The 25,025-nt window shown below is 41.6% G+C and overlaps 1 protein-coding gene across 1 annotated transcript; it reads right to left on the reverse strand.

Annotated features, from left to right (window-relative positions):
• Window positions 1–9,352: 9,352 nt before the first annotated feature.
• VGLL3 (vestigial-like family member 3) lies at window positions 9,353–23,179 on the reverse strand. The gene is made up of 4 exons (XM_009865702.1): window positions 23,132–23,179; window positions 22,482–22,737; window positions 16,190–16,690; window positions 9,353–9,945 (listed from the first exon to the last, which is right to left on the reverse strand). The coding sequence occupies exons 1-4, from the start codon at window positions 23,177–23,179 to the stop codon at window positions 9,902–9,904; spliced, it is 849 nt and encodes a 282-aa protein (XP_009864004.1). The 3' UTR covers window positions 9,353–9,901.
• Window positions 23,180–25,025: the final 1,846 nt, after the last annotated feature.

Here is a 25,025-nt window from a genome sequence, read left to right on the forward strand (position 1 = left end):
CACCTCTAAGGAAAAGTGATAGTTGTGTGTTGCCCTCATGCCATGTTCTTCTGTGCTCTGTGGAAAGCAGGTTTCACCACCCAGTAGGAGGTTCTTCACAGAAGCTGAGGCAGACTTCAGGGCATCACACAGGCCCATCCAGCCTTCTCCCTCTTAAAAAAACAAGTGATTATCTTGGAACAGACACAGATGCTTAAAAATAAGAGAGGATGATGGAAAAAAAACATTACACAAAGCCTCCTCACGTGAGCAATGGGTACACCCCACAGCTGTCAGCTTTGTTTTGCATATTTCACATATTTACATACACAAAATATTTCCAAACATCTCTATGTTTATTTAAAACTCTATCAGTAATATGTCTGGCAGAACAGATCCAGTGCAAATATACTCGCTGGATGACACTTCCCTGCACCGGTTTTAAAATGCATCAGGGCTCCAAGGACACTTTTACTGAAGTCAACAAAAAAATAAATCCCAGGTTTCCAAAAGGAAGAAGAGATAACTCTATAATCCTGAAGTATTCACATTACAACAAAGGCCTTCAGCCAAACAGTCTGAAAATGAACGAGGCTACACTTCTAAAACAAGGGCAGTCAGTACATTAGAGAAAGGTATTTTATTTCTCACATCTCATAGATACCAGTTGCTTATGGGTGGCTGGTGGGGGTGGGTTGGAATGGGATTAGATCCTTCAAAGGAAACCTGAATAGTTTTCCTCAGATGGTATAGAGAAGCCAAAGAAACTGCTCAAGATGAGAAAGAGGTGGAGGGATGGGGTGGTGTTGCCCCTTCGTAAAAGCATATTCCAGCTTAAAAACAGGTAGAGTCACATCCAAACACATGCTCATCTTAAAGTGGCATTAGCTCCAATTCAGAGCAAGTCAAATGATTATCTCAGGAAGCATTCAGCCATGAATATTTCTGGTTTTTATTTGTAAGACATCCCTTCTCTTCCAGCACAACTAGCCAGGCAGGAAATTGGGCAGCGCCACTGTCCCTGGTCACACTCTGTGAGCACTACACAACTTGAAATTCTGGCCATGGGAAAGATCATAGGGCTGGCTTCCTGCATACTCCCCTGATGTGAAAGCCGAGGAGGAAGGGAGCATGGGGCAATGCTGCTGCTCCACGCTGCCTCGTTGAGCTCATGTGCTGGGTAGAGCAGGGGTCTATCCCTCAAAGCCAAGTTTGCTTTCATAAAAGCAAACCAGAAAGAAAAGGGTGAAGAAAAAGCAAGAGTAGTTGTGTAACTTGTTGAGTTCCCATCCAGCATCAGCTCTGTTTCTCAGAAGACTAAGCAGGGCAGAAAAAGCACAGCAGCAACTGGGAAAGATTTATACAGCCTGCAATCCCCAAAGTGTTTTCCTGATGGGTCTTTACAGAAGTCTCCCCATTTGGCTACAGATGCCAAAAAACAAGTTCATACCTTTTACATTGGGCATTTGAGAGAGACTAGGGAGTCTCCCACTGAGAAACTGGCTTCTATAAAGCTGAATTTTCTCTTTATCCTTCTCCATCAGAAAAGAATAGAGTGTTACTTTTAAAAAGGAACAGATTTTTTTGTTTTGGCCAGATATAGAAATCTTTGTTGCTATATTTGGCTTCCAATGCAGGACTCTCTGCTTGCTGGTGGGAGGAGAAAATCAGAGCTGGCAATATTCATAACTAAATGGGCATGAAAAACAAACCACCTCCCTTTGAACCTTGGTGCTACTATGGGCATTCACATAACAAATCATTTTCAAAGCCTGTGATACCTCTGTAAGTGCAACGGCCAACATCAAAACTTTATTACACACTCATTTTCCTATATTGATAAACCGTTGCAGATGTACGTTTATTGTCAAGGCAAAGACATTCCTGGTGTCCATTTGTTGTTTTGGTTTTTTTAAAATATCATTTCTCACTTCTCTTTTAAGAAAGCAAAAGTGATATTCTCAAGGAGATATAGTTACTGGAAGGCTGTCGCATCCAGCCCCCCTCCTCCTCCCAACAACCCCAAAAAAAGAAATCAGCTAAATTAATCAGCATCCCAGCCCAACGCACAGCTCAGCCGTGAGGAATTCTCACCAGATGTCTTGGTCTCCGCCCGGCCTCCCACGTCATGCAGGCAGTATAACTCCTCAGAGTCCAAGGTCCTGCCGGGACGACTGGCCCTACCATGTCTCGGTTCTCTGTGAAGGGCTGATGGCACCACGGTCCCTCTGGGGCCAGCCAGCTCCAGCCCCAGCCACTGGTCCCCAGCCATGCTCACCTCCTTTACCAGTATGGAGGATGCCAGCCCCACTTCTCACATTTTCCATGGCATTTCCCCTGTGCCAGGCAGGCTGAGCACCACTGAGTTCACCCCGCTGGATCCTGGCTCCAAGGGAAGCACCTTCCCCAGGCACCATGCTGGGACCCAGTTTCCAGCTGATAACACCTGAAACAAGATTTATCCGGATGTAAATGATGAGATTCTCTGTGGGCACTAAGGTCTCTAAAGTCAACTGAGAGGCACTGATTTACATTAACAAAAGGATGTGTATCTTCACAAGTAACACTTACTCTTGAGCATCATTTCCCTTGCTCTCATTTGTTGATATAATGAGAGCATGCAGAAATAACCCCTGCAAGAACCTGGAAACTCAGGTATGGAGCAACATAGCTGGAGCCACTCTGGTGAAATCAGAAGTTACAGGGAGAAGAAAAAGCTCATCCCCTAGCTTAACACACTCTTGCTTCCTAAAGACCCTTGTCTTCACTGAGGATAATTGTCTTAAAGGAACAGGGCTTCCATATCTTTTCTCACAGACTAAACTGCAGTGTACACAGCTTACTTCAAAGAAAGAAATTTCCTGCAACATTTATCCTGAGTTTTCCTTGACACTTAGTTTATAGCAAGTTTCTAAGTCCTCACATTATTCTGGTATGTTTTGATGGCTGTTACATCTCACACTACACCTTTCATGTATCAGCCAAATGATCGTGAAGCCAGCTTATTTTTCAGTAGTCTGCATCCCACCTTCACCCCCACTGCCCCTGGAGCCTGTTTCTCTATTGGTAGCTCTCAACCCCATTCTCTCCTACAGGAGGCTTTCGAATCCAGTCTCCTCCTTTCCTGGCCTTCCTCTCCTTGAGTTTCTAGCTGGCAGCTCACTCTATCTCTTCCTCACAGCCTAAGAAAGAAGAAAGCAGTGATTCTGCCCTGCTTGCTGTCTGGTCCTGGAAGCAGGTCTTGGAGTAGGACGTATGGGGAAAATTCAGCTCATCTCCTGGTGCTCTGAAACAGAGTACATCCCATATGGTCAGGATCTTCAGAGGATTTTGCAACTAAACTCTTAACAGCTCCCTGCTGATTGCGTGCAAGTGGCAATTTTTCAAAAGCTCAGTGCTTGGCCAAAGTTTGGAGTATTCCCCCCTCCCCTTCTCGTTGGAACAGTAAATGATGTATCTGTGACCAAAACACCAAACCTTCAGCCCTTGAGCCAGAACACAGACATGCAAACATTTCTTCATTAAATAGTTATAAACTAATTTTAGCAAAGGCAAAGTTACATCCTTAGCGGGAATCCCTAAACTTTGCCAGGAAAAGTCTCCACTTGATAACTGTGAAAACTGCCAGAAAATTATAAAATTAAAAAGGGTCTGACACCAAGAAGTGTCGTGATTCTACTAGGTCTGACTGTAAAACAGCCTCTAGTGATACTGCAACTTAAAAAGTTATTTAAAAAAAAACAAAACAAAACAAAACCCCGAAGACATTGTATCAAAAGCAATTGACAGTACCTGAAAGGGAAAGCTATTGCTGTCATGAGAGCCCTGTTTGAAAACCCTTTGATGCTAGGCTTTCACTCCATCTAATTCTAATAGACAATCAATTTAGAACACTTGTTTTACAATGTTTCAACAGAAGACAAACTCTTGGCTCTAAAATATAATCTCATAAAAAAATAGGATGCTGCAATTTATAAAGAGATTTATGAGTTCTTCAGTTGCATAAGAATAAAAAGAAAGCATTAGCTAATTTTTGAGAAATACAGATCAAACTGAAAATGCTACATAAAAATATAACAATAAAATTCACATTAAATTATTTATTCAGTAATTAAAACAGTGACACTTTTCTTTCTACAAAGTCCTCCCATCAGCTTTGATGAGAGGCGCAAAAATGTCCAATGGAGTTTTGAGGGAAGCAGGGTTGGAAAACAGGTGGAAGGAGGAGAGGGGCCCTGATTTGACTGATAGTTTTAAACAACAGCTACAAACAGCTAGCAGGGGAAGTGCAGCATAATTCTGCAGATACTTTACTAGATTATTGTAAACCTCAACTGCTATACATGTTGGTTGTCTATAGATACTAGATACCTGAGCCCAAGCTCATCTGAATCGACGCTTATTCCAAATGATGGCCACCACGCTGTGCCAGCCAACACTGGACTGCAACTTCGGCACGTGAGGCTGGTCCCAGTGATCTCAACGCCATCCAAGTTTTCCAAAGACAGTGAGGGCAAGAAGCAGTGAATCAGCTCCTGTACACAAACGGCCATCATCAACAACGCACAGCTGATCCATCTCGAAGGCTTGAGCCTTTCAAGGGGTGTGTGAGACAACTGTGATGTTTTAACTACTCCCATCCCTAAACTTTCTTTATTGGGAGCTAAAAACATCCTGCGTTTCACAGGGAACTCCAGCCCAGCTTTCACAGCTCCCGCCGTGGTGTCATGGAGACCACAGAGCAAGAACACAGCAGAGGCTCATGGGCAGTGTGCAGATCAAGAGCAGCTAAAACACAGGTTTCCAGAGCCATCTCTAATTCCCATTGGCAATCAGTTCATCCCCTAAGACGAGGCAAGTATCAGCTAGCCAAAACAGTCTAATTTTAATGCGTCGAACAGTGGCTGCCCAACCATCTACACACAATGCCAGAGGATCATCTCTGCTCACACCTCTACCAGCTCTGCCCTTTGCAAGACTGCTCCTGCCTCTCCTGTCACAGAGACTGGATTTTGATCTTTCCCGGGCAAGAGTCCTTCAGTTTTTAAAGGGACATCTCTCTGCATTACAACTGTCAGATTGTGCCCACAGGGCTAATATATAAAGGCAGCATTTATTTTTAAATACCTTCCTGCTTTACATGAGAATTCAGTTCTAAACATCAACTTTTTTTAAAAATCCACACACAACATTTACCACCCAAATACCCTTTAAAAGATCAAAGGCTGGCATACTTAAGCCAAGAAGTCAATTTTAAAAATATATATATTTCTAAATTGTTTAATAGAAATTTATGCTGCTGGTCCATTGATATGGAGAAAAAGCTTTTACCTGAAATTAATAAAAAAGAATCATATTCAAAAATATATGCTTGTCTGCTGAACAGCAATATATTGCACCTCTCTATATAACTTTGCTGACTCCATGGTCACCTTTACAGATGCATCAAATCAGGGGTCTTGAAAAGGGTTTTTTTTGGTGCCATTGTTTAGTTTTGCTTTTTACAGTTACGGAAAAATTCCATTCACTCCTGAGTTAACAGAGAATGCAATAACACGCCTCTATTTTCCCAGTCTCAGATGAGATTTAGTGATGTCATTCAGTTCCAAAGGACATGTATTTGAAGTATGAGGGTGGAATGGAGGGAATCAGGTATAGCTACACATGTACGTGTATATATATGTATGTAAATATATATACACACACATAAGGAATTGTGGGAGGAGGAGAGCAAGACACACACAATAGCCTGGAAGCACAAAGGCTGCGTACGGGCAAGTCAGTCCTAAGTGCAGGTGAGGGGAAACGCGACAATCCTCTCCCACAACCTCTGCTCTATCTGAAAGCTGCAATGAGAGATTCATCCTCAAAAGTATGTTTCGAGGAAGAAGCAGATGACTGAAAGAAAACTGCCATTCACTGAAGTTCTTTCACACTGTGAAAGAGGTATCAGATAATCCAATAACTGAATTTGTGTGTGTGGTGAGGAGAGGAATCAGAACAAAGTGCATTTCACTACTGCCAAGTGTAGCTTATTCAGTTCTCCAGAAATCAAATTTGCTGGGCAGTCAGTGGCTGCACTATTCCCTTATTTTTTTGGGATGGAAACGCCCGGGTGAAACAAACTAGTAACTGCTATTCAAAAGCTGGTGGACAGTTTGAAGCTTCCCATTATTCACATGAAGATACAATGATTGACAGCAGATTTCTCAACATTAATAGGAATAAAATAAAATCCTGGAAACTTTGAGGAGTTTAGCATGTAAATTTTCTTGAAATTAACAATAATTTCCCTATGTTCTCCCAGAAATAGTGACTGAGTACATCATGTTTTATAAGTCCTTGCAAAATGAATCATCCATGTTCTTGGGAAAGCATCAGAACGCACCACACATAAAAAGAATGAAACAACTCCTTTAGTAATGCATTAAGACACATAACTTGTCTGTGACCTGATTTTAAGGGCCTTTTTTTCCTATCTGTGGAAACATGAGCAGTCTTAACATTTCTGGTTTTCTCACTGCCATCAATTCTCTGTAACTGCAATGTTGTGAGCTAGCACTCCCCTCCTCTTTCAAGAACAAAACCATCACAGCATCTGCTTTTCATAAGCACATTTGTGCGTGTGTAGAAGCGTGCGTGTATGAGAGAGAGAAGTAAATCTGCTGAACTTAACTTAAAACTTTGTCACAGGGAAAGATTTTTTTCTTTCCCATCCTTCAAATCATAGATTGTAGAATTAGGGTTCCTGCCATGCACCCGTGCTTTTACTTTCAACTGTCTTGTTAGTACAGGGGACGGTTAGTAACTGAGGGAAAAAAAATGAATTTATTTGGCTTTCAAAGTGAATTGAATGATGCATGAATGGCTATAGACAATAGTAGTTTTTTATTGGCATTTGTCTCCCAGAACCTGCAGAGCAACAGAAGTTCCTTCAGCATACTCACAGCAGCAGAAACTGGGCAGATAACAGTAGTCCTTGAGGTGGAAGAGGCAACAGCTTCACCACTTATTCATCCCCACTACCCATCAACTCAACAAAACAATCCAGAGAGGGATTCCAGTGCAAACTGTGGGCCTATTTTCTTCCCGTCCCATTCTGTTTTGACGTCTATAGGGAACAGGGGGAGGTCCCTCATCACCTGAACTTGCAAAGAGGAAGGCAAATAACTGACTGCTCTTGTTTGAGCAGCGGTGCTGGCAACAAGGATCAACACCGAGGTCGTGGGTTTGATTCCCGCTCGGTCCCCATGTGTTGCCAGGTCTAGTCGAGAGGTGGCATCCCTGCCCAAAACAGGGAGGTTGGAATAGGTGATCTCTAAGGTCCCTTCCAGCCTAGGCCATTCTATGATTCTATTTCAGGAAGCCAAACACATTACTCCTCAAAAAAAAAAAAGTTACCTTTTCTTTTGCTCCCCTCCCCATCCAAACTCTCCAGCCCTGAAGTTCAAAGACTCTGAGCCTTGCCAACTTGAGAAAATAATAATAAAAAAAATTCAAGTCTGGATATTTTTTTCTCCCAATATTTCTAATACTAGCAGAATTCCTAAGTCAGAACTCTTGATATTTCCTAAGCTATACTGTCCTGATAAGAAATTGAGCTGTGGCAGTTATTACTTTGTTTCCTCACTTACAGCTTTCCCATTGCATTACAAATTCATTGACAAACTGAGGAGCTAGCTCCAACAGAGCTGCTAAAATATATAGCAAAATTTATTAAGAGAAAAATAGTGATGGACTATAAAGATGAGAAAAACCTCCACCACATTTAATTCAGCATCGTAACACAGAAACTACAATCCTATTATTTTAAAGTAATATTTAAGCATAGTCCATTCAGCGCTTTCAAGCTGTCTTCAACTCAGCTAGATACACACTTAAGGGTCTTGCCAAATTGTGACATAATCCTAAGGCCTCCAGTACCAGTATGTCAAGCCCTCTCACATGGCAAGGGAGAACGTTCAACACCTCATAGGATCAAGTTCAAAAAGCCTGGAGAGAAGCAGCAGGGCAAGAAAGGAACCTTAGAGTGGCATGCACATCCCAGCACTTCCCCTCCCTTTTCACACGCAGATCCATGTGGTCTCCACCTGACAAACCTACATTTACAATGCGTTTTGCCTTAAAATCAAACTGTTTCTTATCTCAGCCATATGTTTATGTCTTGGTTTCCATTCAGCTGGTCTGTCTTTCAGACAGCGATGTCTGAAAACAGTGGTAACTGAAATATAATGGGTTATAAGATCCTTGAAGAATATTACAGAGGGACCCCAGGCCCACAGAGCAGAAAGATATCATCTCCAATCAATAACTTGTATCTGGCAAACGCTCTTAGTCCCACCTAAGCAGATGACAACACTCGGTGGCATCGCCAAGAGCTGGGCATGGGGGTGGACCCAGCTCCAGCCCATGGCGGGACTGGGGCTGTCAAGGGTAATCTTACACCCTTATTCAGGATTGGATCATACTAACCTTGGCTTCAACTAAAGTCCTTATTATGAAAGTCAGATCCAAGGCTCAGGCCAGAAATGGTGTTTCCCAAACACCTTGCAGAATGCTGTGGCTAGACAGGGCCATGTCGTTCCCAAGTTCAGATTCTTACCCAGACAGCAGCCAAGCCTGAATTTGTGCACGCTGAGCACATGCAGCTTCTTATGAAATTCAAGACCTGCAGCTGGGGTCTCGGAAGGCCCACAGCAAATCTTAGGTTCAACAAACAGATTTTGAACACAACAGGAATTGAAAATTTCAGCACTTTCCTTGAGGTGCTCAGCAGACTGATCAGGCCAGTTGAAAACATTTTGTTTCCACAAGTCACATTTTTATAGAATTGTCACTTCTTTCCTGAATATTGATGTTATAAGTTATCACTCTTGAAATGACTTAGCTGAAACTCTTGCCACAAGAATTAAAAGTACACTTATATTTACGAGCACTATGAGGTACTGAAACATAACCCATTAGTGGACTGTGTTCAACAGCTTCAATGGATTATAGATGAAGCCCAAACTCATGTCTAATTTAAATCCATAAGAGTATTTGGTCCATTTTGAAAGAATGGATGAGTTGGAAATGCAGTTCCTGTAACCCCAAACATTGCTCCGTGCTAAAGGTATTTGCAGGTTTCTGACAATCAGCACAGCACAAAGCCACCTTTAGAAGCAAGAAAATAAAACCACCCTTACTATAGTATAACACCAGGAAAAATATTTGGCTGAAACTTCAGGTGTGAATTATACTTCATTAAGCTAGAACAAAAGGACAAGAACATCAAAATCTAGTAATGTGGAAACAAGGAAGGTTTAGATCTTTAAAAAGAAAGGAAAGATAGACATTTGAGGTAACAAACAACCAAAATGCACAAAAACATCACAGACATCTAAAAATAGCATTTTATACATTTTTGCCAGTGCTTCTCTGAGAGCAAGTTCTTTAAACAGAACTTAACAATTTTACAATTTTTTTTAAAAAAATATGTCATCCTAAAATAGCCCATCAATCCTTACCCCAACTTTCTGTATTTCTACAAAAATAGATGCACAAAGAGCTACAAAATACTGTATTCCTGAAAGGAGGCGCACTGTAGTCAAGGGAGAGTCTTTTTCCTGACAATTGAGACTGTTCATAAAAATATCAAGCTGAACAAAACAAAACACTGTTAAAGGAGCAGAAAGGAGTTAGGTTGCCCAGCTGCAGCAGGCTCAGATGAGGAAAGAAAGAAAAGTTATGGTTTTGGTTTTTTTCCAACACTGTGGGACCCATAAGTGGCCTTACAAACAAAAGGCTCAACAGCAAAACCAGAATGGTTGGGTCTTCATCTTCATGTGTGTCCTTTGCCCCATGCAAAAGGAGTCAACGACTGTTATATTGCCCGCTCAGCTGTGCTGACTCCAGCTCTATCTGGTCTCAATTTATCTGAATTTCAGAACCAGGAATTTTCTTTGCTCTTGTCCTGATGCTGTAGACCTATGTTTCAGAAAAGAAAAAAAAATAACATTTTAATATGATACAGCTTTTTCCTCCCCCCTCTTCAAGCAACTGAAGTACAGATAAACAGGTTTTGATTTAAAAAAAAAAAAAGAGGAACAAGAAAATCTCACAATTTACCAGCCTTGTGAACTTGTTAGTAACATTACTATTACTCCTCACTTTTTAGTTCATGTGGGATAAGCTTAAATCATACTTAATTTTCAGACTGGCTCAAGTGATTCAGGAATGCTGATAAAATCCTGCATGTGCTTCCTTGTTTTGACCTCATTTGGAGCATGGCATGGTGTGATAAAACCATCCATCAAGGTCTGCATAGATAATCCAGTACAAAACAGAATATTTTTCCCCGATAGGCGCCAGCCTCAGATCCTACCTCTTTTTGAAAATGCCTGTTGACTCTTTAGGATCTCAGTTTCTGTGGCACTTCACCTTACAGAGGAGAGAGGGAAAATGTTCCCGCAGCATGTAAAAAACCCAAATAATTTCACCTACAGTGTCAGATTCTTAGCCAAGAATGGCTAGTGCTTCCACATGTGAAAAATTAATGATTTTCAGCTTGCATTTGTTATGAGTTCCTCTAACATTTTCCTTTATAAAAAGTGAGGACTATCTAATAAATCTGGTGCTATGTTGTGGCTTTAGCGTTATAGACTTGGAACCTGTGTTATAATCTGGGATTTCTCTTCTCCAGAGGGATTCAATCATTGCTAGATTTACACTCAACAGGGCGTATACCTAAAATCCAGACAACAGAAGGGGAAGTGCAAATGAAACTTCCTAAAGAAGACACCTTCTTGCTCATTTATAGGGAAAGTAGAGAGGTGCAGGCACATACTTACAGAGGCAGTAAAGCGCTTAGGACTCTTTGATTAAAAACCTGTCCCCCAATGTTCTAAGTCAAGTTAATCACATTTTGTGAAATGAAAGTGTACTTCTCACTATAGATCATCACTGTTATACAGACAGCAATGCGTCACTCTGTGTCATACTATATATTGCCCTGCTAAACAGTGTATCAAGACCAATACATCAACTACCTGAACAGCTATGAATTTAGAGCCAATTTCACCACTAATGTAAGTAGGTACAACTCCAGACTTCAGTGATGTTGTATCCATATTCATTTGAACTTTAACCTGCTAAAATTGATTGCATGGATCTCTCATTTCTGTATCTGATCATCTAGTGAATATGAGAACACTCATATGTTTTCAGAAAGCCTAATAGGCATGATGGGTTCAGATCTGACCACCACCTCCTTCTTTTAAGAGTACAAACAGTTAAACATTTAACTCTGATCAATATAATTTCAGAATGGAGCTACAAAGCAGTTAACCTTCACGTAGAAGATGACTGCATATGGCTCTATCCACGTGAGGATTCCTAAGCAACGTCCAAACCCTTATGTGTCCAGCAGTGAACAGACATGGAAAGAAGAGCACACAGGTATAGCATGCCAAACCCTGTCCAGTGGCTTTCTGCTCCATTTCACACACACTCCTGCCTATTTCTTTAGATGGAAAAAAAATGGGCTATTTCTCAACTAAAGTATGCCTATAAAAACACATTCAGAGGCTCTTTACTCAATGAAGATGTCTCTCGTTGCTCAAGAGTTACTTGTTTTCCTGGCAGTACTGTTCACAGGCAGAGTCATCATAAACTGCTGTTAGTTTCCTTCAAAGCTCCCTCAAAGTAAGTGATGACAGTTTTGTGTTATTGTTCCCCTGCTGTTCACAATTTTTTTAAACAAAGACAACAAAAAGTAAAAAAAAAAAAAAAGAGAGGGAGTCAGACTGCAGAAACCTGTCAAGAGTGTACAGAAGTAATTTAAGTCCACCAGTGGAGCACTAAAGGTCACCAGAGACAATGGAAGCCTATGAGGAGAGAAACAGGTTATAGGGCTCCTAGCAGTTTAAAACAAATGACACACACACCTGTTTAAGAGGATGTCTAGCTGATAGTAGCAACTAGTAGAAGGGGAATAACCAGCTCAACAGACACCTTCCTAGTGAGGTGTCTTTCCAACAAACAGAAATAACCGTAAAAAGGAAGTTTAAGTTATAGGTACTAAATCTAAAGAGGCAGAGAAAACAATCAAAAAAGCCAAAGTTACTTTAGTTACAGCACTGAAGATGGAATGCTTTCTGTGCCTTTTCCTCATTATGCTTCTGATCTCCTTCACAGCAAGGCTGTGACCAACTTGTAGGGTGTGGGTGTGTGTGAACAGAGACAACTCTACAGAAGTAGACCACTCAAATTCCTTATTCAATGTGACACACTGATGTATAGGCACTTCAAAAAGTAGGCTTTCCATAGTTCCAGGACTACAGGTTGTCAATTAATTCACCTAAAGTTACACACCTCAGTGTGCATAACTTTACATGACAAAGGATGTCCGTCTCAATTTTAAGTTAGACTTACAGCCTGAAGATATGTCAGAAATCCTGCTCTGCTTTTTAAGTGTGCTGGGGCTACAGGAAGCCTCCCTCAGCACATCTGTCCAACAGCAGGACAGGATATCCTCCTAGGCTCTGCAGCAGGATGGTGAGTTGCTCTGCTCTCCCCACCACGGTGCTGCCCAACAACCTGGCAGTTGCCAGCACAGCCAGATCCGACTGACAACCTGAAGCACCCGGTGTGCAGGGCAGCCTCCGATCCTGCCCTTGAGAAAAACACTGATGGCCATAACCATCAGCTCTGGTGCAAGGCAGCAATTCCACCCACAACACGCTGGTCTAAAGTGCTCAACTCAGTTTGTGTACCCTTAACGTAAACGTGAGGATTTAGCCCTGACACTGCGGGCTTACGGCTGCAGCAACGCTTGCTGCACACACACTGTGAATTACATTCGGTGCTTGACAACAGCAGGGTAGAGAATTGTGGCCTAAAGCACAAACATGATGTGCATTTATCTATGTGTTTATACCAATACTTGATACAAAACATACTTTTACATTAAGCATTACAGCTTGGGCACTTCAGCTTTGGAAAGACACTGCATACCAGCAGCAACAAATATAAGAGGTCTTAATAGATTTTGATGTAGACTAGCATTTTACTTAATCCCACCTCTACTAAAGGGTTAATTTGCAGCACAAAGTGTGAGGATTAAGCCACATTTAATGGGAATCAGGTAGCTAAATCCTCTTCATCCTCTAAAACAGGAACATGTAAGTTCAAACAGATGTGCAAGACAAATCAATACTTTGTTAGCTCTATGAACGGTGATACGCTGATGTCCCACACAACTTGTTCTGAAATATAAATTCCCAAACTATACCATGCACGCCAGGGGAAACTCCTCTTAACCTTTGAAGTGATTCAGCATCATCCATTCATGAGATTAAGTATTTGTCCTAGCATGGCAGAGATGCAACAATGCTGCTGGAAGAGGGTAAGATTAGAGCCAGCCTGTCCAGATCCAAACACTATCATTACATATAATTCAGCGTGAGGAATTTTGCAAATGTTTCTGTAATCGCATGTGACAGTAGCACAAGAAATGTGATCCAGAGTAAGCGGGAGAAATAATTTTCATATCTGAAGGGCTCTGAAAATCAATGTCTAGCTATATACTAAATGAGCTTTTTAATATAAATCATCTGAAGCTCATGGAATCTGATACATCGACAGCTCCACAGGTTGATATCTTTTATGTGCCAGGGACATATGAGCAAAGGCTTTCAGAACTGAAGTTTTCTTGCCACTATGGCCTTACAAAACCACTTCTATGCCACAGAAAGTCAGTACGCTCTTTCAGGCCCTTCAAGTTTTAGCGTCTCTGTTGAGATTGCTGTTTCACATTAAATGTAGTGAAATCCTGTGTGATGTGGAGACTTATTCAGTAGAATCTTTCCCTGGAAGGGACATGGGGCAAGACAAGCTTCACTTGTGCTGTTGAGTGCTGGATATGACTCAATAAGGTGCTTCAGCAGCCCCCTCCTCACTCCAGCAGCACAGTGCACCTTCGATGACACCATCTGACATGCATGAAAAGCACTGAAGCAATTAACCTCCCTCTTTTCACCACGCTCACCATGCTCGTGCCTTGAATAGCTGTCACCAAAGCACTTGTCTCAAACATCCAAGCTGCTGGCAAGGCTGAAAAGGATGTTCAGAGCCTTCCCAGAAAGCCTCTGCTCAGAGGGCCCAGGGTAGATGAGTGTGCAGGGTAAGAGAGCAAATAACTGTAATGTCACAGGCTACATCTACTCGCTGCATTTTGTTGCTTGCTCTCTTGTTTCCAAAGCCTTATGTGCCAAACTGGGGTTGCCTGATAAGGTTTTGCTGTTGTGTTTCAGTGCATGGCTCTTTTGAATAGTTACAAACAAGTGAGACATTTGTCTGCTGGGATCCTCTGCTCCTGCAAATCAGTCACACATCTCCGCTCTTTCTCTTCTCCCACAGGAACTCACGGACTAAAACCCACACATCAGGCATGGGTCAGAATTTAACAGTTCAGGCCTCTTCCACACCCTCCCACACCAAGCAGACCACTACAAGACATGTAAGCCACCGTTAAAGCACTGCCAAATCAGAATCCTGACAAAACTGGCATCTAACTGTACTCTTCCATAGGGATTTTTACAAGGAGCAGCCAGCATCATGCAAAGGCTGTATTAGTCCTGTACAGCAGTGCTCCATAGGCCTTTCTGAGGTATTATGCTCTTACAGAAAAGAGAAAAAGAATCTGGTTTATTAGATGTGCTACTACCAACCAAGTAGCAGTAACCAAATCAACCTACCAAGCACTGAAAAAATCCACAGTCTAGATTCAGCTTGTACCTAAGCCAGTTAATGGTTCCTCCTGACTAAATATCCCTTACACAGTTCTCTGTTTCATCCCCAAAAAGCAAGTCAAATACTAGAGTTCCGGAACTGGACTGCTGGGGCTATCACCAGATAAGGGGCCTCAACCCTCTACCAGTGGCAGTGACGATCTGCTCAGACTTCAGAGAATGCAGCTCACTCCCATTACAGAATTTGTCAGAAGGGTAAAACTTTAAATCCCAGTCTTGTCAGATCATCATTTTAGACCCCAAAACCACAAAATGTAACTCATCTTGTATCACTGGCATGGCTGGAAATGTTAATATATATAAAATTGTCCAGCGTTAAGAATTCTACTATGCTTTTTCTTAATTTCTTGAGGAAGCAAGTGATGTGGTATTTAGAAGAGATTATTGGTTCCCAGTTGCTATTAAGGGAAGAGATATTTGTATTCAGTTAGGTGTTATAATTGGGTTTTGGGCTCATAGTATTTCACATTTAAGAAACAGCATTTTTTTTTTTATCTCCACCAATTCCTTGCTCCCCTGCACACTAATCAATCCAAGAACGTGCTTCTCACACATTGAATCAGTTAGCTAGAGCTATCAGAAAGAGAGATAAACTGACACTTTAAGGAAAAGGGAAAAGAGATGCAAAGCTAGTATTTCCTTAATAAATAACAATGCATTTAAGAAGTATTAATCTGCAAGGATTGTTGCTGGTGAGAGAAATACCAGGCAGAAAAAAGGCAATACACATCCAAAAGGATGGATATGTTTGACTGTGTTAGTCACTCATCACCTGGTCTCAAGCAACTAGAGCAGTCAGGGCTGCTTGACTGCTCCTAATACTGAGATGAGAGCCTGCCAGTCAAAGCTAGCTGTCCTGTGGCTACAGGCCCTGAAGGAAAACAAATCTAATTCACAGACCTCTGCCTAGACCCTACAGAAACTTAGTCTGATGGCAAGCACAGCTCAACCAGCATCTCTACGTAACACCTGGATACCACACAGGAAGGAAATGCTGATCTGTTCCAGCTTAGATGAGTAAGATGCAATCTTCATGTACTGGTAAGTTATTAGTTCAGTCCTCATTGGAGCTATATTTTGTTAAATGCCGATATGAACTAACTGAACAAGCTGGAATCTTCCACATGGAAGTTTAATTAAGCTTTTCCCACAAGATTTAAACCAAAAATACACTTATCATGTCACAACTCATTTGGCCTGAATGGGACCAAGTCAGAGGAAGGTCTCTCAGCAAAAGGCAGTGAGAGCTGGATGTTTCACAGCTCATCTGCCCTGACAGTAATTTCAGGAGGGATTCCCACCCGGAAATATATTTGGAGAAGGCTCCGAGAACAAGCCCTGCTTCAGCTGCAGGGAGTCCACTTCTTTGCTCAAATTCTCCCTGATAAAACAAGTCACATACACAATAAAAACCATCTTACCTGTGTCAAACCCAAAACTTGGCATAATGTCCACTGTTCCATGAAAGGCTCCAGCCCATGCTGAGGTAGCACTGGTGACAGCAGCGGGATCTGTCTTTGTCACGTCACACTGGGGAGCAGGAATCCTGGCTGTGCGGACTGAAGGCATCAGCAGGGACCCGTACCGGGGGTCACGGTGCGAGCTGGGATGGTGATGGTGCATGTGTGGATGAGGGTGATGGCGATGCATGTACACGTCATGCATGTGTGCATATGATGGGCTCACCTGAGATGCTAAAGGATAATGCCAGGATTCAGATGCAGCAGGGGGAGGAGGGGGGGCAGTCTGATGAAGGCCGTGTCCTGGCCAGCTGCTGGGATCTGGTGTTGGGAAGGTGCCTGGTGCGGTAACAGGGAAATCGGGGTGCACTCCACTTAAGCATGGGGGAGGGGGAGGCTGGTAAGAGCTGGTCCAAAATGAAGTTGGGAAACTGCTCCTTTGACTTGAAATTGTTGAGCTTTCTGGTAGAGAGGAGAGAAATTAAGTATGACAAGCTGAACAACAAATTTAATGACAAAAACCCCACAATGACTTTCTCTGAAAATTCTAACACTGAACTCAAGCTTCTTCAGCAATTACAGAATCACAGGACAGTTGAGGTAGGAAGGGACTCTTGAGATCGTCTAGTCCAATTCTCCAGCTAAAGTGGGGTTACCTTGAGCAGGTTGTCCAGGACCATGTGTCCAGTCAGATTTTGACCAAGATCCAAACTCCATAACCCCTGTGGGCAACCTGTTCCAGTGTTTAGCCACCCTCAACAATATTAAAAGAGGAAGAAGAAAAAAAAAAAAGAAAAAAAAAGTGTTTTCTTGTGTTCAGATGGAATTTCCTGTTTTCTAATTCATGCCTATTGCCTCTTATCCTGTCAGCAAACATTGCTGAGCAGATCCTAGCTCCTCCATCTTCATTCCCCCCATCAGGTATTTAGAAATATCTGTAAGATCCTCCCTGAGAAGACTTTTCCTCTTCAGGCTGAAGAGTCGCAGCTCTCTCAGGATCTTGGTACAGGAATTATGAGGAGAGCCTAACTCCTGACCGGACCAGAACACATAATTTACAAAAGCAGCTGCTCTGTCTGTAAATGCTGCTGAGGACAGAATCAGGTCACGCTGCAGAACAGGAGACATTTGACTAAAGGAAGAATACCAAATCTTCTCAAACTTGCTTTGATGGGATAAAGATCATAGCTAACACATCATATGTTAATCCCTTATAGAATAAATCATGTTGTCCTGTACCCAATAGGATCAGAGAAGCATGAATGTCAATGTAACTGAAAAAAGTTTTTGTCAGAAATAAAAGTCTATCTGCTTCTTACAGTTAGGGCCTTCCATATAAATGGATTCCAATATCTCTACATTATGAAATCACATTCTAAAAATTCCTCTTTTGAAGGAGTGGTTAGTGTTTTTGGTGTGTAGGAAAGTATTGGCATCTCCATTCTCACAATCCTCTTGCCAGCTCATGTTTGAAAGTATTGCTTCATGCAATATGTCTCAGCTCAAATAGTGTTTTTTCGGTAGAAGATGGAAACACAAAAATACAGGACTTCACCTCTGATGAAAGAACAGCCTTAAAAATAGCCCAGGGAGAAATAAAGCCAGGGAAGTTTAATATTCGGTGAGGCAAGGAATCTTCCATTCCTCACATAACATTTACAAAAAATTAATTTTTTTTAATTACCTTTTGCTTTTTTTTGTTTGATAAGCAACTGGAATGAGACTTGGGTGAAGATACTATTTAGAACAAACAGATTCTTCAAACACTTCTACCTCGGAACTGTGATTATACAAAAAATATTTTGCAAACAAAAATAGTAAAAGTGTTTTCTGACTGCATCACCAGGATAGTCATATATCTGTTTTAACATCATCTGAAACCACAGACATTTTTCCGCACATCAGCTGGCTTTGATTTAGGCAGTTTATTGGGCCCGATTAACTCCCGATATTGGAAATAAATTTTGCAAACACATTATGGACAAACAGAGAACTTCTCTTTGTGCCAAACTGCTTCAGCGGCTGCAAGCTTTATCTAGTAAACTATACTCCAACATGGCATTCTTCAAATGGTTGCTTTCTTCTTTTGCAATGTATTTCTATTGTAATTCGTGCTAGAGGACTGGCAAGAGCTACTATATTACAGAAGCACCCCTCAAAATCGGTATTGTTCCTTATTTGTGAATTGTCCCTTGTTACAAGGGATTAGGCTGAGACAGGGAGCACACATGGCTTACAGTGTTGGCAGTGGGGCTGACTCAAAAAAAAAAAAAAAGCAAGCAAAATCAAGCTTCTTCATGTCCAGTCTGTTGTTTTCCTCACCACTAAACAGATGAGCACAGCTTGACAATGCATTGCCAGTATTCTGGAAAATTAACCTCTGTAATCGAGTTTTTAGAAACTATCTGGCTGTTAACTACATGGAAAAGCCCTAAATCCAAACCATCTCACTTCAAAAAGAGCACAGAAAACCACAAAATAATTGCAGGACAACCTTAATACTAGGAGAGAGCACTTTAAACCACTGGATTTGCCAATATGAATTCATCCCAGATTGCATACCAGTTTGACTTTACCAATCATGCAGAAGGTCTGGGCCACAGAAAACACATTTGGTCATCTCCATTTTTCAAACCTGCTCACATTTCACCAAACCATTACCACTGTTAGAAACTATCATGGACCAGCCCCACAGAGACATCACTGAGTGTAACTGCAAAAGACAACCTCACAGGTCAAGGTCAAGTAATGTCACTGGAGATACAAGGTCCAACCAGGTTATATGAACATGCAAGAAAACTTCACCTACCCTGAATGCTCACAGAGGATGCTACTAAGTATTAAGTATGCAGCAACCCCATTAAAAAAACCCGTGTCTGTGTTGAACTACAACCTCAACCACCACACGCCTCCACAGTAATTGAAGGATCTCCTTTCCTTCCTACTTTTAGAACAGTGAGCACAACCAACCGTCTTTACAGATACCATCACATCAGATACCTGGCCTCTATAGGACATGGCAATGGAGAAACAGTTATTTCAGCACTATTCATGAGAAAGAGAAAAAAAAAATAATCTGAGAAGCTTCCACAGGGTCTCAGGACGGGAGAAGGAGGCATTTAACAAAAACTGCCTGCAGAGAAAGATACTACAGTTACCACAATTTCCTATTCTAAATACAGGGAGGCAGAGAGATGGCAACGTCTCAGATACCACGAAGTAGTGACTAATGCAAAGGTTCATGGTGGCTGACCAACGTGCACTGAAAACATGCCAAAGCGCACATGCTGTAAAGAAGACTATGTATGGAATTTTCTGTAGTACCTTATTTCTCAGTTAAGGCAGGAGGAAGAAAATACAAAATCAAAACCCAAGAAATTAAAAAATCCCAACACTTTCAGCTAGGAGAAACATGCTAATAAAGATACCATTAGGGTAACATTAGTTTCAAGATATCAATAGCTTCATTCGCTCCTGCAGAAGATTTCAGGTAGCTATACTTAAAATTGAATATTCCAAGTTCATGTTACCAAATTCTACTGTAGGGAACTGTATTTTATTAAAAGTCAGTTTTTAAGTTAATTTTAGCCTAAATTGATCAGTATTTTCAACATACAAAAGAAAAAATCTTGTTCTTTTCAGGACAAGAGGTTCTATTTTTAATACATAAGCAAAATCCCTCAAAACAAAAAAAAATCTACAATATTATCTTATTTTTCTCTTCCATCAGGACATTAAAAAACCCACGACAATATTTAAAAAAGCAGAAAATATTATTAATCCTTCTTCTCAGATAAAGAAGAAATAACAGTAAGCTAAGTAGTTACTTCATGCCCACACTTTCCATTTAAATATGTACCTTCCAAACCCAAAAAAACTGTTGTTTGTGTTCTTTTAAAATTTATCTTTAAGTAATTTGTTAACAAAAATTCTGACTACCCATGCAGGTTATTTATAAACAGATCATCAAGCTAATGATATTTTAACTTCTTTAGGTAATAGGATACAAATTATAGGCTGAGGGAGCTGAGATTGTTCAGCCTGGAGAAGAGAAGACTCTGGGGGGACCTAATAGCTGCCTTTCAATACCTGAAAGGAACCTACAGGAAGGCTGGGGAGAGACTTTTTACAAGAGCGTCCATTGATAGGACAAGGGGAAATGGATTTAAGGTAAAGGAAAACAGATTTAGGTTGGATCTTATGAAGAAATTCTTCAGTATGAGGGTGGTACGACTCTGGAATAGATTGCCCAGAGAGGTTCTGGATGCCTCTTCCCCTGAGGTGTTCAAGGCCAGGTTGGATGAGGCCTTGAGCAACCTGGTCTAGTTAAGCGCATCCCTGCCCATGGCAGGGAGGTTGGATTATATGATCTCTAAGGTCCCTTCCAACCTAAGACATTCTATGATTCTATGCAATTCACATCCAATTGTGGTAACTGAGCACCTTTGACAACTGCACCTGACCAAGGTATTAACATCATTCCTTCCCCATTTTTTTCAAGCAAGCATAATTCAGAAACTCATCTGGGCCTGATAAAACTTGTCAGCTCTCTCCTCTAAAGAAACAAATATCCTCAGCTTCTCAGTATCCACAGAACAGAACCAAGCAGCCTAGGCCCAGCAGCCTCCCTGAGGATTTTCATACCACTACAGCAGGTACAACGACAGCAGAGGACATATCCCCTTACTTTATTCCTGGATGACTTTCTGGATATGCAAACATCCATTCCCCGGTGACAGCACAGGGCAGGCATGGTCAGGAGGCAGCATGGCTGAAGAACCCTCATGCCAAGGCCAGCCTCATGCCCCACCAAGCCCTCTGGGGAGGGCTGTGGAACCACAAGGGGGAGGTGGGGAAAAACAGCATGGTATGTGTGAGGCTGAAGAGAAAACACACAACTCCACCCCATGGTATGTCTCCAAGGTCAGCGAAGAGGGCTTGCTGTAGGCATGAGGTCCCTGGGGATCTGCCTTGATCCCATCTCTAGAACATTTATAGTCTGTCTGGGCCATTTATAAACGCTTCAGTCTCCTTTTTAGTAAGCATTGATTCAATTCTGCTCTCAGTCAAGTCAACGGAAAATTTCCCATTAACATTAATGGTCTCGGCTGAAGCCATAAATTCCTCTAGCTCCCTAGCCACTTGAGCCGACCTTTGCTTAAACTTCCTTGAATTTGTCATCATCCTTCTGGAAAGCAAGTCCTTCTATGCTATTTTTTTCTTTACTGTGGTTTCCAAAAATCTATTATCTGTGACTTTCATCAACACGCTCTCACCTTAACATCACTGATTATGAACATCATCACCTCTGCAAGGACCCCCACAGTAACTCTCTCACTCAACCTGATGCAAGGCCATTGCCCACGATACTCAGTTTGTGTCCCTCTGCCAGTCCACATAAGGACATAACCAGAAATAAAGCAACTGTGGATCTGAAAAGCTACCCAGACTGCCACGTTCAACAAAATGGAAACAGTGTGTTACCGGCACACTTTCCCCAGTCGCCAATTTTGAAACCTTATCTGTAAAGTCTGTCTAGTACATCCGGCAAGATCTGTTCTTTGTTACTTTGATCATGCTTGTATACATAACAAGACGTGTTGTGGCAGTATGCAAATGCCTTGCAGTTCCTACCATGTTTCTACTCCCTGCTTGGAAGCAGAGTAACATTATCCCCGTTTTACAGACACAAAGCCAGTAATGATGGCCACATCTCTCCAGTAAGCTCCATGCATGGGCAGGCTGCAAGGCAGCACACCGCATGGCTATGGCCACGTGGGCCGAGGCTTGCACCTGAGTCTGTTCCAGCCTGTGCTGGCCCATCTCAACCTGAAAAGCAGCTGTAGACGAATCTTAATCGCCTGGCAAAGTCACACAAGAAGGCTGGATGGGTCTCCTCACATCCAAGGCCAGCATCCCAAACAGCTCTGCTCGTGCCTCACAGGCCAAGTTTCACACTTGGAGCTTAAAAATAAGCCTCCAACCTTGCAGCAGACGTTCGCAAAGCCACGTGAGCTCCACCCTGTTCGTTCCAGGACTCAGCAGAGCTGCAGGCTACATCGCCTGCTTCTTCCACGCCTTTGGCACCTCTTTATGAGGTCACTCAACCTCATGAAGCTCCTAGGTTCATTCAAATTTGGGGGGATTTTTCCACCTCCACAGAGGAGAAAATTTCAGCTGCAATGCAATATGCATTACCACGACACAGACCCAGTAAGTCACACCACAGAGAGCAAGTTACTGTCCCTCTTACCTCTCCACAGAGCACTTAGCCCTGCCTTGCTCTTGGTAAGGGCAGTTTCTGAACTGAAGTTACTGGCTTGGCTCAAAGCTCTTGAGAAGTGTTCATCCACTACTGAACCAATGTCTCCCTGGAAGTAAGTGAAAAGGACGCAGCGAGAGTTCAGGTACTCCATCTCGGCAGGCTGGTCTTTCTCATCCTCCTCTTGCTTGCTGGGAAGGGTCACTTCCAGAGACTCCTGCATCTTGTTGTATACAGCTAACTTCTTCTGGGATTAAAAACAAAACAAGAGATGTATCACTGATGGAATTCAGCACAAGCTCAACATCTGGTTTTCTTAAAGAAAAATAACTGAATACACTGAATATTCATAATTACAGTTAGAATGCAGGGATATTTTGCGCTGACATTTCACAAAGAGATTACCAGCGCCACTTAGAGTTTTTATTCCTCGTACACAGATGGACCAGCTGCTTAGGCACGTTTCACAACCACAATTTATCTGCAACGGCTTTCACTCAATACCTTCAAAAGAAAACAGAGAGACTCTAGCAATTCACTCCCAACTCCCACCTGGAAAGGATACTCCCATCAGTACAGGCTAGAGAGGTTGAGTCCAGCCCTGCAGAAGGGTGGCCAGACACACAAGGTCTGCATCTCACCTGTCTAGCTGAAGTCACACCAGGTTTTGCCACCTGCGCTATCCCCATCGAGAGCACAGACAGCCCTCTGGACTCCCCATATCTATTCGTTGCTGAAGGCATAAAGGTGGGAGAATTTTCGTGCTTCTGGAAAAATTTTGCACTGTCCACAGAATACATAAATTTTCAGTCAATGCCAAGAAAACTTTTATCATTGGAAGTTACACCTTAGGTTGGCAAGTAGGGTTGGAGGCAAGGAGTGAAGGAGTTTGATCTGGGATGTTTTGTTGTTGTTTTGGGGTTGGGGTAGTGGGGTTTTCCCCCTTTTCTCCTTTTTTAAAATTTTTTTTAAACATCAGCTTCTGGAAGAAGGACAAAAATTCGGGTCATAAAAAATGAAGGATGTGATCTGGGGGAAGAGAGGGATTGACAAGTCTGCAAACACATGCAAAGAAATCCACCCCAAACCAAAAACACAGAGAAGCATATAAAAAATAAAACCCGCACAGGCCATCTGTGAATGGCTATTTCAGAATCTTCTCTCTCTCTCTCAAATCAAACCAAAATGTCAAAATAAATGTGTGTGAAGATCCATTCTGCATGGAACATATTTTTCAGATGTTCCACTTTACAACTGTTTTCACAGAAAAAAGTCTCCCCACAACAGTCAAGCTGCAGGAATCTTAGCTTTTAGCTAGCTAGCCATTTCCACAGCTGACTTGACACACAAACAGTTTCAGGAACCCAAAAACAACTTCAGCACATATGTAGAAGTATTTCATAGCTTTTCTACAGAATTACAGTTTGACTTATCTTTTATGGTTTGCTTGGCAACACTTTAGCACCATCGGAATCTCTTTAAGTTTACAGCTTTTTTTTTTCTCCTTTTCCAAAGTTGTCCTAAAGAAAGTTAAACAGCTACACAGTCCATAAAGTTCCACTTATACAATAAATAGGCTTGCCTGATTTAAAACTAATTGAAAGTAATTTTCTGATATTGCATACTATCAACATATTTACATTTCACACTTTCTAAAACCACATAATCTGATACAAATTCTCTTATTGTGATACAAAATAGTTACTCTGGAGCTAATCCTTAATTATGAATGGTTATGAAAAAAAATAATTTTAAGAAAGAGCTAATGACAAGTGGAACTAAAACATATAATACTAAAAGCTCACAGAAATTAAGCAATGTATCTGACATTACATTAGGTTAACTGACACATAGAACAGCTCAGTAATACCTTTAATTCTGATGCTGTTACACAAACTGTAATAAGGGATGCAAGTAATTTTATTTTACAGTTTGGAATATCTAGACAATGGTCTAAAATTCAGGTCCGTGCTTCACAAAGCAAGTTATACCACAGCTCTGCTTAGCACAATATTGCTTATTTAGAAATACAGTTTCATCCAAAAATCCTACAATACATTAAGAAAAACCGTGGGCTTCACTTTTAAAAAAAGGAACCAAGGCTGGAAACAGCAAATTAAAAGAGTTTTACGAGAAAGTAACTGCTAAGAGGAAACAAAATCTGAGGCTCTGAAACTAACATTTGCAAATGCAAAATTTAGGGTGACCTACACTTTTTTGTAAAAGTTTTGTGCCTTCTGTAAACAAAGAAAAAGTCTCCTAATATTTCTTCCTGAAGTGCTTATGAAAATATCACTCAAAGTGAGCTTCAGGGTTTTGCCTAAGTAATCACGGAATGAGGAGATCTTAGTAAGGCAGAAACGACTATAATAATGCATGCAGGAGACAGATGCATTAGGAACCTGTAACACATCTACCTCAGTGACTCAATCATTCTTAAAGTTACACCACAATCCCGATCCTCTTAAAAACGTAAGATGAATGGTTGGGGAGGGTGTTTCTTTCATTTTCTGGTTTTGGCTTGGTTTTGTTTTT

The sequence above is a fragment of the Apaloderma vittatum genome, unplaced genomic scaffold, assembly GCF_000703405.1.
Source record: "Apaloderma vittatum isolate BGI_N311 unplaced genomic scaffold, ASM70340v1 scaffold2963, whole genome shotgun sequence".
Lineage (NCBI taxonomy): Eukaryota > Metazoa > Chordata > Aves > Trogoniformes > Trogonidae > Apaloderma > Apaloderma vittatum.

Coding starts and splice junctions, on each gene's coding strand:
- VGLL3 (XM_009865702.1), bottom strand. CDS start 23,179: ATGGGGATAGCGCAGGTGGCAAAACCTGGTGTGACTTCAGCTAGACAG. Junction 22,738..23,131: donor GTGTGACTTCAGCTAGACAG/GTGAGATGCAGA, acceptor TTTTAATCCCAG/AAGAAGTTAGCTGTATACAA. Junction 16,691..22,481: donor GCTAAGTGCTCTGTGGAGAG/GTAAGAGGGACA, acceptor CCTCTCTACCAG/AAAGCTCAACAATTTCAAGT.